The 12,221-nt window shown below is 44.4% G+C and overlaps 1 protein-coding gene across 1 annotated transcript in view; it reads right to left on the bottom strand.

Annotated features, from left to right (window-relative positions):
* Nucleotides 1-679: 679 nt before the first annotated feature.
* Nucleotides 680-12,221, bottom strand: part of ADAMTS17 (ADAM metallopeptidase with thrombospondin type 1 motif 17) — a 155,998-nt gene continuing 144,456 nt past the window's right edge. Inside the window, exons 22-23 of the mRNA XM_071441238.1 lie at nucleotides 7,128-7,305; nucleotides 680-4,986 (exon numbers count right to left, since the gene is read on the bottom strand). Of these exons, the coding sequence (XP_071297339.1) occupies nucleotides 4,835-4,986; nucleotides 7,128-7,305 (330 nt within the window). The 3' untranslated portion in view covers nucleotides 680-4,834. The remainder of the gene's footprint in view (nucleotides 4,987-7,127; nucleotides 7,306-12,221) is intronic.

The raw sequence follows: 12,221 nt of genomic DNA, 5'->3' as shown, positions 1-12,221 counted from the left end.
TTTGGCTTCCCCAGGCTCAGAGCTAGGTTTTATTGTTCAAACAGGTCAACAATTGCAATCAGATGTTGACTGCAGGCAAGGCACAAACAGGATGATGTGTTAATGTACAGCACCACTTGGAGGGAGGCTCTGCAGTGCTGCTGTGAATGGTCCTGTGCAGGCTGGCACTGGGCTGATCTCCCAAGGCTGCCTCAGAAGCCCATCTCAGAGCTGTGCCATGAATCCTGTGTGAGACCAGGAAATGAGCTCTGTTATTAAACTATAAACTCCATTTCTGGAAATCATTGTGGGAGGAGGGCTCTCACACCAACTCTGCTTTGGTTGGTTAGAAAATCATAGAATCATTTGGGTGGGAAAAGACCTTTAAGATCATCAAGTCCAACCCAGCACTGCCAAGTCCACCACTCCACCATGCTCCTGGGTTTTTAAGGCTGCTTTAGAAAGATGCTGCTCCCACCTCCAAGTGCCCTTTTAACAAGAATTGAGCTGGAGTGGGATACAGATGATGGCATCTTTGTGAGGCAGGCTGGGAGAGGATCCTGCAGGTGTATCTGACTGCAGAAACAACCTTCCCCGTGCTGGGGGGCAGCTCACAGGACAAAGATTCTGGCCAGTGCCTACAACAAAGACATCCAAAACACGTGGCACTGAAGTAATTCTGTTTATTTCACACCAGGGGAGAGTGCAGCTGGGTTATGCAGTATCTTCCCAATGGATGGGATTGCTTTGCTCCATTTTGTATAAATTTGTATAAATTTTGTATAAATTTCCACATGCTCAGCCCTGTTCGTTGTCAGGGGGTGCCTGTGGAGCCTCTGCTCCCTCCCAGCTCAGGCAGAGCAAGAACAACCTTCCCCAAAAGCACCCTCAGAACATCCCTCTCCCCAGGCAGAAGCTCCCCTCCCCACAGCCTGCCCAGGCACACACAGAGATGTCCCAAACACAGCCTGGCATGCTCTTCCCACACAGGAATTTTCTACTCTTGTGTCACTGACCACAGACCTGGCAAGGCATCATTCAGGTGTTAACATCCCCGTGCTTTATTTTGCAACCTGACCAGGACAAGACCCATCATTTCTTGGTTTTTAGCACACTGAGAACTCTGAGGTGCCAGAATTTTACTGCCAAATGACCTTTTACACCGACCACAGCAATTAAACAGTTGGCTTGGATTTATCCAAATCCCAGTCTCAGTCCAGTATTACACAGATGCATAATGTACCACTTACAGCTTCACTCCCTTCTCTTCATTTTCATGCTTTGGGTTTGCTTTGTATTTTTGCTTCAAGTTCAGAAATCTTATTAAAATTGTTATGGAAAAAATAAATTTATTATTCAACATATTCAATTTGTTCAAAATGGAATGATCCTTTTTTCTTTTTCTTTTTTTTTTTTTTTGGCTTTCATTTACAACTGGTTCCATTCAGTTTGACTGTTTTTTATCTTTTTCTATTTATAACCAGCACCAAGAAGAAAATTACCATGGATACAGTACATATGCAAATTAGCTAATGGAAAAATATATACATTTCACTCTGTAATGAGAAAACTTAAATGATATTATTGCCATGGAGAATATATCCCTGTATTATAATAAAATATCAAGCAATAATCGACTGCTAAGATTCTTTTCCACCAACAAAAAATAGCACCATACATGAGATAGTGAGAATCTACACTCAATAACACAATTGTGCAACTAGAAATGTACAGTACTTTAGTAACAGTACAGAGTATTGTTTACAATATGGAAATACCACCACTGTAATCAAAAGAGCATCAATCTCTTATGAACAACTAAGAAAAGTATTGTTGTAGATACACTGAAACAAACAGCTTTTCTGTGCACCAGAATGTGGGAACTGAGGGCAGAGCATAGCTGTGACTTCATTGTGAAGCTCCTATACAGTGATAAAAACCACAAGTGCAGGAATATTGAACAGAATTAAATCTTTTTTGTTATTATTTTTCTGGCTGTTATGTGATGTTATAGTTGCCACTATGTGAAGTAAGAGAATTGAATAAAATGGAGCTGTGTTGTGCCATCAGTTCTTAATAACGTTGGGGGGTTTGATTATAAAAAATAAAAGGTTGATGCATGCTAATCTGTGAGCTGTGAGAGCAAGTGAGGTGGTTTTTTCTCAGTGCTCATACAGTTGAAAAAAATCCTTGTAAATTCCTTTTTCCTTAGGTAGGATCCAGAACTTGAACCCAAGTGTCCTTTGGGTCCAGAACCCAAATGGTCCTGGGTAAGGCCAGAGGTCTAACCAGCCTAGCACCCTGCTCTGGCCAGTAGTGAATTATTACTGAGAAACACAAAACCTAAAATCCTTCCTCTCCTATGTCCTACCTTTTGCCTAGAGAGGGTCACAGATCAGCACCAGAAGGAAAATGTTCCTGCTGTGGAGAAGCACCTTTGATTCCCAGCAATGATAATTCACACAATTCTGCCAAGGTAACAGAGAAAATGTTGCCCATGAGAAGAAAACAGCAAATTCCAAAGGGAGTGAGGGGTGTCAGGGGTGGCTGTGGGGGCAGGGAGGCAGCAAGGACAGTCCCAGTGTCACTGTAGGCTAAGGGGGAAACACCACTGTGGATTAAGAACATAAACCAGGTCCTCCAGGCTCTGTCTGATCTCTTGGAACTTTCTCATTAGCAGTTCTTCTACCTGTTAATTTGCCTAATTGAGTATCACCTGGTATTGTCTAAATCTTCCCTGTCACCCCCGCCAGCAATTTTCCCTTGATTACTTGCCAAGTACTTACACAACCTCTGGGCTGGGCAGCAGGGTGGGAATAACAGAAAAAGGAGGTCTAATCCTGATTATAAATTGCAAAAAAAAAAAAAACTCCAGTATAACAAAAAACCAAGCTGGAATCATTTCCCTGATAGAGAAAATCATCTGAGGCATTGGAAAGCAGATCTGTTTGAGACAGGCACTTGAAGAAAAAAGTTGTGCAAATGTGCCCTTGTGCATCAGGCCAGCCCTGGTGCACACACACTCATTTGCACACTCACAAGCACAGATGTAAATGTGAAGCCTGCACAGGGTTAGTCTGTTGATGAACATTATCTCCCTGTGCTTGAAAAATTTAGCCCTTAATGAAATGCTGATAGGTTATTCCAGTGAGGTCCTGGATATGCAAAGAACGGTACTAAGCAAAAATTGCTTTAAAGACATGTTAGCTACTAAGAGTCTTTGTCCTTCCTTGCATTGACAAAAAGAGACAACAGCAACAAAGACAACCTGGGGCCAGGTGAGAGCTGCAAGGCAGCCTGGCCCGAGGGCTGGGGGAGCAGCTGGGCCTGGTTCTGTGCTCAGCTCCAAGGAGTCAAACAGTCCCACGCAGTTCCAGAGCTTTGTACTCCCGAAGCTGCAATTATCCAAAGGGCTGTTCCTGTCACCAGGAGGGGGCTGAAACTCCACCATGGCCTTGGGCCCTGGCAAGGGAATGATGCTTGTTGGAGCAAGATGTGATAGGGAGACACTGATGTGTGTGACAAGGGAGGGGACAAGGCCTGCCCTGGGCAGAGTTCCTGTTTCAAGTCTCACATCACAGAGAGGAGCCTGGTTTAAAGTGCAGAGACATGGCAGAGAGTGTTGTGTGTGCAGCACCTGTAAGTGCTCTGACAGCACCAAACCTATAGCACCAAACCTGACAGCACCACACAAGTGACACAGGGAGCATTCAAAGACAGCAATGGAAGTCTGAGCCCTTGGCTTCCCACAAGCTCCAGGTTACACTTTGAATGTCTTGCATCCTTGGCTACTTCTGGTTACTCCAAAAGCTACATAACCTCAGCTGTGTAAAAGAGCCCAGAGATAGAAAACACCTGTTCTGCTCCCCACTACATCCTTTTCATAATGATTGTTCCAAATTCAGTTTCTGTTCCAACCCTATCCAGTTTCACAGTCCTCTTATAAGAACCAACAGTCTCATTATCTGATTGACTTCTAAAAATTGGAGAGAGCTTAGGCCAAGCAATCCCTCAGTGAGCTCTACTGGATGAAATGATTTCTGGCTTCTCCCATCTCATGTAAATGGTTCTTGTTTAAAAGTAACTATCTACGGCTGTTAATAAGCTTCCATTTCATTAAGCTCAGAGAAAAATTAGGTTTCACAAAAGAAACTCTATTATTCTGGGGAAAAGATAGAGAGGATTGTTTTTTAAAATTAGAAGGAAAAGCACTCCCTATTAGTGGCTCTAAAAATATGACTTGGAATGTTGGATATAATTATACTGAGTTTTCTGTAGGAAATTCAGAGATGTCCATCCTCTGCTATCAGTTTTCACGAGCTTTTACAGAAAATTCTCTCTTTAAACTAAGCCTTTCATTGATGCATGTCCCTCCAAGCCCACTCTGCAGTGGGATAACTGCTGGGAATTGAAAACAACAGATAAAAGCCAAGATTAAAAGATTAAGTAATGTCTCTACCTTTGCTGAATTATTTTGCCAGAGGCCTTCCTCCATGGAGGTACCCATAACCTTATCCAAAGTAATCACTTTGCAACTCTTGTCCTTTTTTTTAATGGTAGCAAGCCATCCAGTGGCTGGTGATTTAATATATTAAAAAAGCATTAAGGAAAAATGTGAGGATGTCAAAATATTCAGAAATGATTGGTTCCTTGAGATGACCCTTTCTGTGTGTTTTTTTAAGGTGGATGAGCAGATGACTTTGGTATCCAGTCTGTAGGATTAGTTTCAAGTCTCATTAGGTGTGCTTTGGGATCCACCACGCTGTAGCAACTCATGAAGTTCCAGTACTCAGACCTACTAGTCTGTGATTTCCATACCAACAGCTGGAAGACTCTAAGGAGTGGCACAGCTTCATTAACTCTTCTGCTGCATCTTGTTTGCATAAAAGTCTCTGCAGGTCTGGCAGCAGCGCTGGTACCACCGCATGTCCTGGCACAGGTTCTTCTCACGGATCACCCTGCAGTACACTGTCCACTGGTCCCCCGTGCACTTGTAGGTGAGGGCAGCTTGGGAGGAGACAAGAAAGGAGAAACTGCCAGGTTAGCCAGGGAACAGCACTGCAGGTGTGACCAAAAGCCCTGCACCCGAGGGGAGGGAGGGTCACGCTCGCTGCCGGCGCTGGAGAGCAGGTGAGATTCTCTCTGCCAAAATATCAGGCTCTGGAAGTGCTTCCTGCCTTCCCTGGATGTGAATGGGGAGTGCAAACCTCCTCCTGTTGCACCTGTTTTGTCTCAGAAGCAAACAGGCCTGGATGAACAAAACACCCAAAGATGCAGCCCAGATTTAAGGCTATGAACTCCACACTGCAGTCAATGGGATGGAGATGAATAAATCACACACCTGGCAAGAACACTTGAGACAGAGCTTATGAATCTGAGATGGGAGAGTTCACATAAGAGAAACTAAGCCACCAACAAGGCCAGGACTAATGTTTCAGAGGTCCAAGGTCCCTCATAGGTTGTGAAGGAAGATAAGAAAGAAGTGACAGGATAAATCCTTCTGAATGTGTCATCAATGAGAGACACTGGACACAGACATAAAAGCCAGGTGAGGTGAACTCCACACTGAGATATTTTTGGAAATGTTATCCAAGACAAAATCCCATTCTGAAGTAGGGACAAGGCAGCGTGGGGTCTGTAGACTACTGGGATTTTTTTCTGATTTTTTCTTTTTTGCTTCCATTGCAGAAAAGAGAAAATTCTGTTTAAAGATAATCCAATTAGAATTGTTTATAAGCAAAAAGAGCAAAACACTCAATGATATGTCTTTCCACTAATATCAAATATCATTGTTTCTGGCTCTGGTGATTCCAAGCTTGGTTTAGAAACAAAAGCATCCCAAATTGCTTGCAGATTATTTTCAGCAGGGACTTGAGCCTCCTCAGTCTTCTAAACACATGAGCATTTTATTGCTTTGTCCTAAAACGTGAATTAGGATGGAATTCTTGTCTCATCAGTGTATCAAGGGCTTACTTCTCAAATGAAATGTTTTCCTTTCACTGTGCTCTTAGTGCTAAAATATCTGAGAAGTACTCTCTTACCAAAAGAGGACAGAAACCCCTCAGCATGAGTGCATTTGCAAGAACGAAAGTCCCCATTTTCTCTTAAAACATCTGGTAAACTTTTGGGGAACAAATTTCAGTTCAGAAGCTTCAAGTCCAGCCCTAGTTTAAGTGTTATTTAATACTGGACAGCATTATTAGAAAACGGTTTACAATATTATTTAGCAGCTCTGTGTTTTCATGTGTGTTGGAGGTTTCTTAGCCTTTAAGATCAGCTCAGATGTGAAGGAGGAGGCTGCTCTTTCTGGTAACCTCTTCTTGTTTACAACTCTTCTACCAAAAGGGGACAGGAGGTACCCATGAGGCTGGGCCAGTGTAGCTGATGCCTCAATTTAGCTTCATCTTACTGGTGATGATGTGTGAAACGTAAAGAAACCAACTTGGTTCTTGGAGCTGCGGTGGAACACACAGGGCTGAACTTGGGAAAATATATATTTAGTATATTTTTATTTTTGTACATAAACCAATGTGGAAAATCATGAGATCCCCACAAATTTGTATCAACAGAGGCATTCTTAATTAGAGGCATGTCTTAGGTACAGTGTTAGGTGTTTCAGGAGAGATGGTTATCACCATATTCCCATCCCAGCCAGGGACACAAGGAATGCAGCGAGGGTGAGGAAGTGACAGAAAATCACAGGGTCAGGAAGAGGCTGGATGTTCTCTTGCCCCTCTGGGGAAATCAATCCATCAAACCACCTGTGAGAGTCATGGATTTTCTTGGGGCACCATGAATAAATGATCCTATTTCACACTCACTGCAGCACAGGCAGCGTGTGGAAGGGTTTGTGATGGAGAACAATGCACCTGCCAGCTCCCTCACCTGTGATCAATCAATCAATCAGTCAGTCAGTCAGTCAGTCAGTCAATCCAATCAATCACCCACCATTTGTGCACTCCTGCTGCTCTCAGCTCCATCCTGTGCCATGGCAAGCACTCCACCTGGGCACAGCCTGAGGCAGGGCTCAGACAGGACCTAGCCACATTTAGGCTGGAGTCTGGCTGAGCCTCTCTCGATTTCTGGTCCTGGACAATCACTGCAGTGCCCTGGGCAGCTGGTACCTTCCCCCCAGGCCCCTGACTCACCGAGCCTGGGTGAGGTGATGGTGTTGACGTTGATCCTGTCGTTGCAGACCTCCTGGTGGCACTGCCTGTAGGCTGCAGGCTTGGCCAGCGCGGGGCACTCGCTGCCGTGGCGCCCGGTCACTTTGTGCATGCACTGCACCACGCGCGACTGCAGCCCCTTGCCGCACGTCGAGGAGCACTGCAGGAGAGAGCACACTGAGCTCACGTGGCACAGCACAGCACAAGTCACTGCCAGGGCACAGGGTGCAGCCCCTGTGCTGCTGAGGGCTCTCAGCTGGGTCACTGTGGCCGCCAGGGACACTCTGTGGGGCTGCTGTGCTGTCTGTGGTGGTTTTGCACCTTCAGGGAGTGCTGTGAGCAGAGGAACTCTCCTGGCACAGGGAAGGAACCTGTTGTCTTTCTTCCCTGAGTTCACCTACTCTGACTGTCCCCTGTGGATATCCATGGGGTTCAAGCAGACAAAAATGCAATTCCTCCCACCAGTCATGAAGAGGCAAAGCTGAAAAATATGTAGTGGTTAATTATGGACCAGCAGCTTCCACCTCCCTCTCTGTGAGGGACCCGGTGGTTCTTGGTTTAAAAGCTCTCTCCAAGACTTGGATGGTCTAACAAGGCTTCCTCCACAGCCAGGCACTGACATCAGATAAATCCCAGAGTTCCAGCAGAGGCTGGCAGCTCCTGTGTGCCCAGAGCCCTGAGAAGCTCTGTTCTGGAGAGAACACATCAGGTATTCTAGTTTCACTCCCATCTATCCCTGCTAACTGTCTGGCCCTTGCCTGCCTCCTGGGAGCAATTGCAAATTGTACTCATGAGTTTTGGCTGCTATTAGCCAGGAGGCCCAGCCTGTTCATATGCTCTCTTTGTTGTCATACAGTCAGAGTCCCTCCCTCTCCCTCCCTCTTCCTCTGGCCCAGTCACTTGTGATTTACAATGTCCTACTTGCACGCTGTTCAATTTTAATAAAGCAAACACAGTGAGCACAGGGAGGTGCAGCAGCTGGAGTCAATAAAAGAACCTTGTATTTAACATAAAGAAACAATGGCTTGCAAGACTTGGGTAAGATTCCTGTTTCTGCTAAAGCCACACACAAGCAAACGATGGGGGAGAGGAGGAGGTGAGGGAAAGCCCAGGAGGTATCAACAGAATGATGTTAAAAAAGGTCATGTTTTCTGTCCTCTGCTGCTCCTCACCAAAGTCAGGGCATTGGAGCTTTCTCCCTGAAAACCACCATCACCTCCAAGAGGTAATTCTCAAAGGAGAGATGCCAAACACTGGAGAGGTTCAGGAGTTGGGCATCACTGAGGTTGGACTGAAGTTCAGGTACAAATCCTGTGTGTGCAGAGTGGAGGCTTGTGAAACCCAGATCCAAGGGCAGAACATGTGGATGCACACAGGGCTCCACCTCTACATCCAAGGGAAATGAGTACAGCAAAGCTGTGGTCATTTTGGTCTGGAAGTACCACAAGAAATCCTTGCTGTTTGGGTTTTTTCCTTTACAATCTTCTTATTTCAATTTAGGTTCAACACACCAGCTTATGACAGCTATTTTTACACTTAGATTTTTCAGGTGTTGAATTTACATAAAAAATTGACCACTATGAAATAATACCTCAGCAATGGTTATAGTATTTAGGATTATGCTGAATGAACCCTTCTCCTGTCCTACAGTGAGCTATTCCAAAAATCAGGAATTAAAGTCCCTGATGTAAATCCCCTACACAACCTGAATTTATGCAGTGAGATCTGGGCATTACATTAGTTTTGTGTGTCCCTCAGCTCTTTCCCAGCACTGAGTGCCCTCAGTGACTTCCACCAGCCTGGAAGCCAGTCAGGCACAGCCACTGGATTTAAAGTGAACTATTTTCATCCTGATAAATGCAACTATTAGGCCCTTCCACTTCACCAGTCAAATGCAACCTTTAATCCTCAGGATTCAGTGGCACTTTTAGTCTTCACAGTGCTTTACTAATCTTAATCCTCCCCAAACTCCTTGCTTTGGGAGGGGAATTGTACATCCATTTTGCAAACAGAACTGCTGTTATCACACAGGCATTAAATAACTCAGGCCATGGGCTTCCTTCACATGATTGCAACAGCGAGCCTGAAACCTCTGTCTCTGGCTTTAAAGCACTCCCTGTGCCCTTAACAGGGGGGACACAGGGAGAAAGAAGGGAAAAGAGGACAAAACCAGCATTTTTCTCATAAGGTGGATGAGGTTTTCAGATACCAGCACAAAAAAAACTCACCCACCTTTATCTGTGTTCCTGTCTCTGCATTTGTTAAGCAGCAAGGAGGGCAAGCAGTGAAACTTTTTTCCACAGACACTGCCAGCTCCAATCCTCAGACAAATAACAGCAGAGCTTTTGCCTGAAGCAGTTTTATTCCTTCTCCTGGGAGACTGGGATCATCACCTATGCTATGCAATTAGTTTTTCACAGCCAGGAAGACAGATTTTAACATCTTTCTTGAACTCTTTAGGGCTTGGCAGCTAAAGGAAGGTTGGACATCTGGCTTATTTTAAGACGAAATTTTCAACTCGGTACTTGGATAGTTTCTTTCCTAGGAATTTCAATAGGAAATAGGAATAGATACAAAACACATACAAAGGGGGAATTGTTACTCATGCTGCACTATTGGAAGAGGACATCATTAAAAGAGGCATAAAAATCAAACTCCAAGTGTACAGCAAATTCCCATAAATACCTTCTCTCCTTCTCTGGACAGCTAAATGCACTGCTATGGACTCTCTGTTCCCAAATGTTTGTGGAGCAAGGAACCATATCCACAGAACAATTTTCAGGGCTGGATTCAGCAGAGAAGACCCCCCAGCAATCTGCCTCCTCTGGGAAGCTGGGGCTGGGACAAGGGATTGAGCAGAGATGCTGGTGCCAAAGGAAGAAGGGGATTTTCCCTTCCACCAGGCACTGCCAGAGGTGTCACCATCACTAAAATGCACGTGCAAAATGCACAGAATTTAACCATAATGCCCTAAACTGACATCACAAGCACAGTAAACTGGAAATCCACCCCCATGCAAAGATCAAAGGGTTGCTCACCACTGTAAAATAGAGGTGGTTAATGAACAGCTACAAAAAGTGAAGCTAATGAGAGCTCCTGTAACTCCCAGTTCAAACACTGCTTAGGAAGGCAAAAGCAAGACAAAAATGCCTGCATTCACATTCTTTGGCACTAACATGCAAGCCAGTGGAGATATCCAGAAGGAAATAAACTCACAAATTGTCAAGGCAGCAGCTGCATTCAACAGCTTAAAGAAGATTTACTCACTGAAAAACTCTAACCTTAGAAGCAAGCTATGATTTTTCAACTGGAATGCTATTTCCACCTTAGGATACTGATATGAAAGCTTGAAATCTAGCAAAGGTGCTGACAGATGTCTAATTGCTTTGAAAGCAAATGCCTCAGGAGAATATTAGGTATTAAAATAGAATGAATTTACAGGAAGTGCTGAGATCTGTCAGGGCCTTCATCAAGTCCTGGTCTACAAAAGATAGCAGAGAAAGAGAGGGGAATGAGAATGACTTAAGCCAGGGCAGGGCTGCTGTTGGGCAGCACAGCAGAGAGTCCAAAGAATCCCTCTGTTGAGGCTTAATGGGGGCAGAAAAGGAACAGATTTACCAGCACAGACACAGGCCCAGGACTGAATGGGATAATGGATCATTGCTGAGGGCTCCTGGGAGGCTGGGATACATTTCAGACCCCAGGACACCTTCAGAAATGTCACTTTTCTAACCTCCAAGGGATGGATGTAAAAATATTTTTTTGTAAGAAACTTTTCCCAGCAGAAGCAGGAGGTCACAGCATCCCTCCAGCCAACCCTGAGCACACTCCAGTACACAGAGGGCTGATCTGTCAGAGGGAGATCCAGCTCTAGATGACTGTCATAAGTCAGCTGCAGGCAAGATGGGGTTTTCTCTTTATTCATCAGTCTGCAGGCATCTGATGTTTAAAGATACTGGTTTGCCCCCAGTTTGCTGGAAGTTGTTGAAGCCAAGGATAACACCATGGCTAAAGCTCCAATATTAGAGATAGAGTTATGCTTTACTGACTTCAGAGTTCAAGCATTCAAGGCGTTAGGGTAGAGTGTTTTTCCCCTCGGGGGTCTTATTTCTTGCCTCTATGAAAGTCAGAAAGAAAGCAAGAGAAGTTCCTATTAAAAACATTCTAACACAGCATCTGAGATGAATGACAAAGGTCCTGTAATTGCTCCCTTCCCGGGACCTTAATAGCACACACATGTGTGCTCTGAGAGCCAGTGCTCCACACACCTTCACATCAGGCTTTTTATGAGGATCACTCCTTTAAACCCCACAGTTCTAGCTGAAAAGCAGCATGCAATATGCTTTCATAAACACCAGGTCAACTTTCACCATGGCATCATGCTAAAGAAAGAAATATCTGTCTTTTCACTGATAAGATCTAATTAGCCCAAAGCAATCTGTAAGCTGTTTTTCAAGCTTCCTTGTTCTTTTCTTTCTTTTTTTTTTCTTCTTTTTGAACCCCAGATCTGTAAAAGAACATATCTGGTCTTGCTTACAACAATCTTTCATTTGGAAACTTTTGTGAAATGACTGATTTGTTTAATTTAGCCAAGAAGAAAAAAATGCATACCCTTCTGACTCAGTATGGGAAGAAACAATAAATTATGGCAGCAAATGCTCGTGGCTGATGTGACAGTATCTTAGCAGGAAAAGAGAAGCAATTTTTGCAAACTGCCTACAGCTGTACTTTCAAACTGTGCGACCCCAAGGAACAAGACCTGACCAGCACATCCAGCATGTCTCACTGCATAATTAAGTTTGGCTTTGCTATTCTGAAAAGCTCCATTGTATACAGAGAGTTCAGAGATTAAAGGCTGAACACATGAATATTCTGGGTAGTGACAGTGCCCCTAAAGTAGTTGTGCAGTGGAGGCCAGGTGGATGCTGATGAGAAAATGCCATTTAATCCAATATTCCAATCTGGCAGAATTTACTTCTCACAAGGTTTCAAACTGGATTTGAAGAACAGGCTCAAGCAGAGCTGAGGTGATTCAGTGCTGCCCACTGGGGCCCATATTCTAGCAGGTCACCTACT

This window comes from Agelaius tricolor, unplaced genomic scaffold (assembly GCF_023055355.1).
Source record: "Agelaius tricolor isolate 1412-34295 unplaced genomic scaffold, bAgeTri1.0.p SCAF_16, whole genome shotgun sequence".
NCBI classification, from domain to species: Eukaryota; Metazoa; Chordata; class Aves; order Passeriformes; family Icteridae; genus Agelaius; species Agelaius tricolor.
The sequence above is the reverse complement of the archived record's forward strand: the minus strand, read 5'-3'. Positions and strand labels throughout refer to the sequence as shown.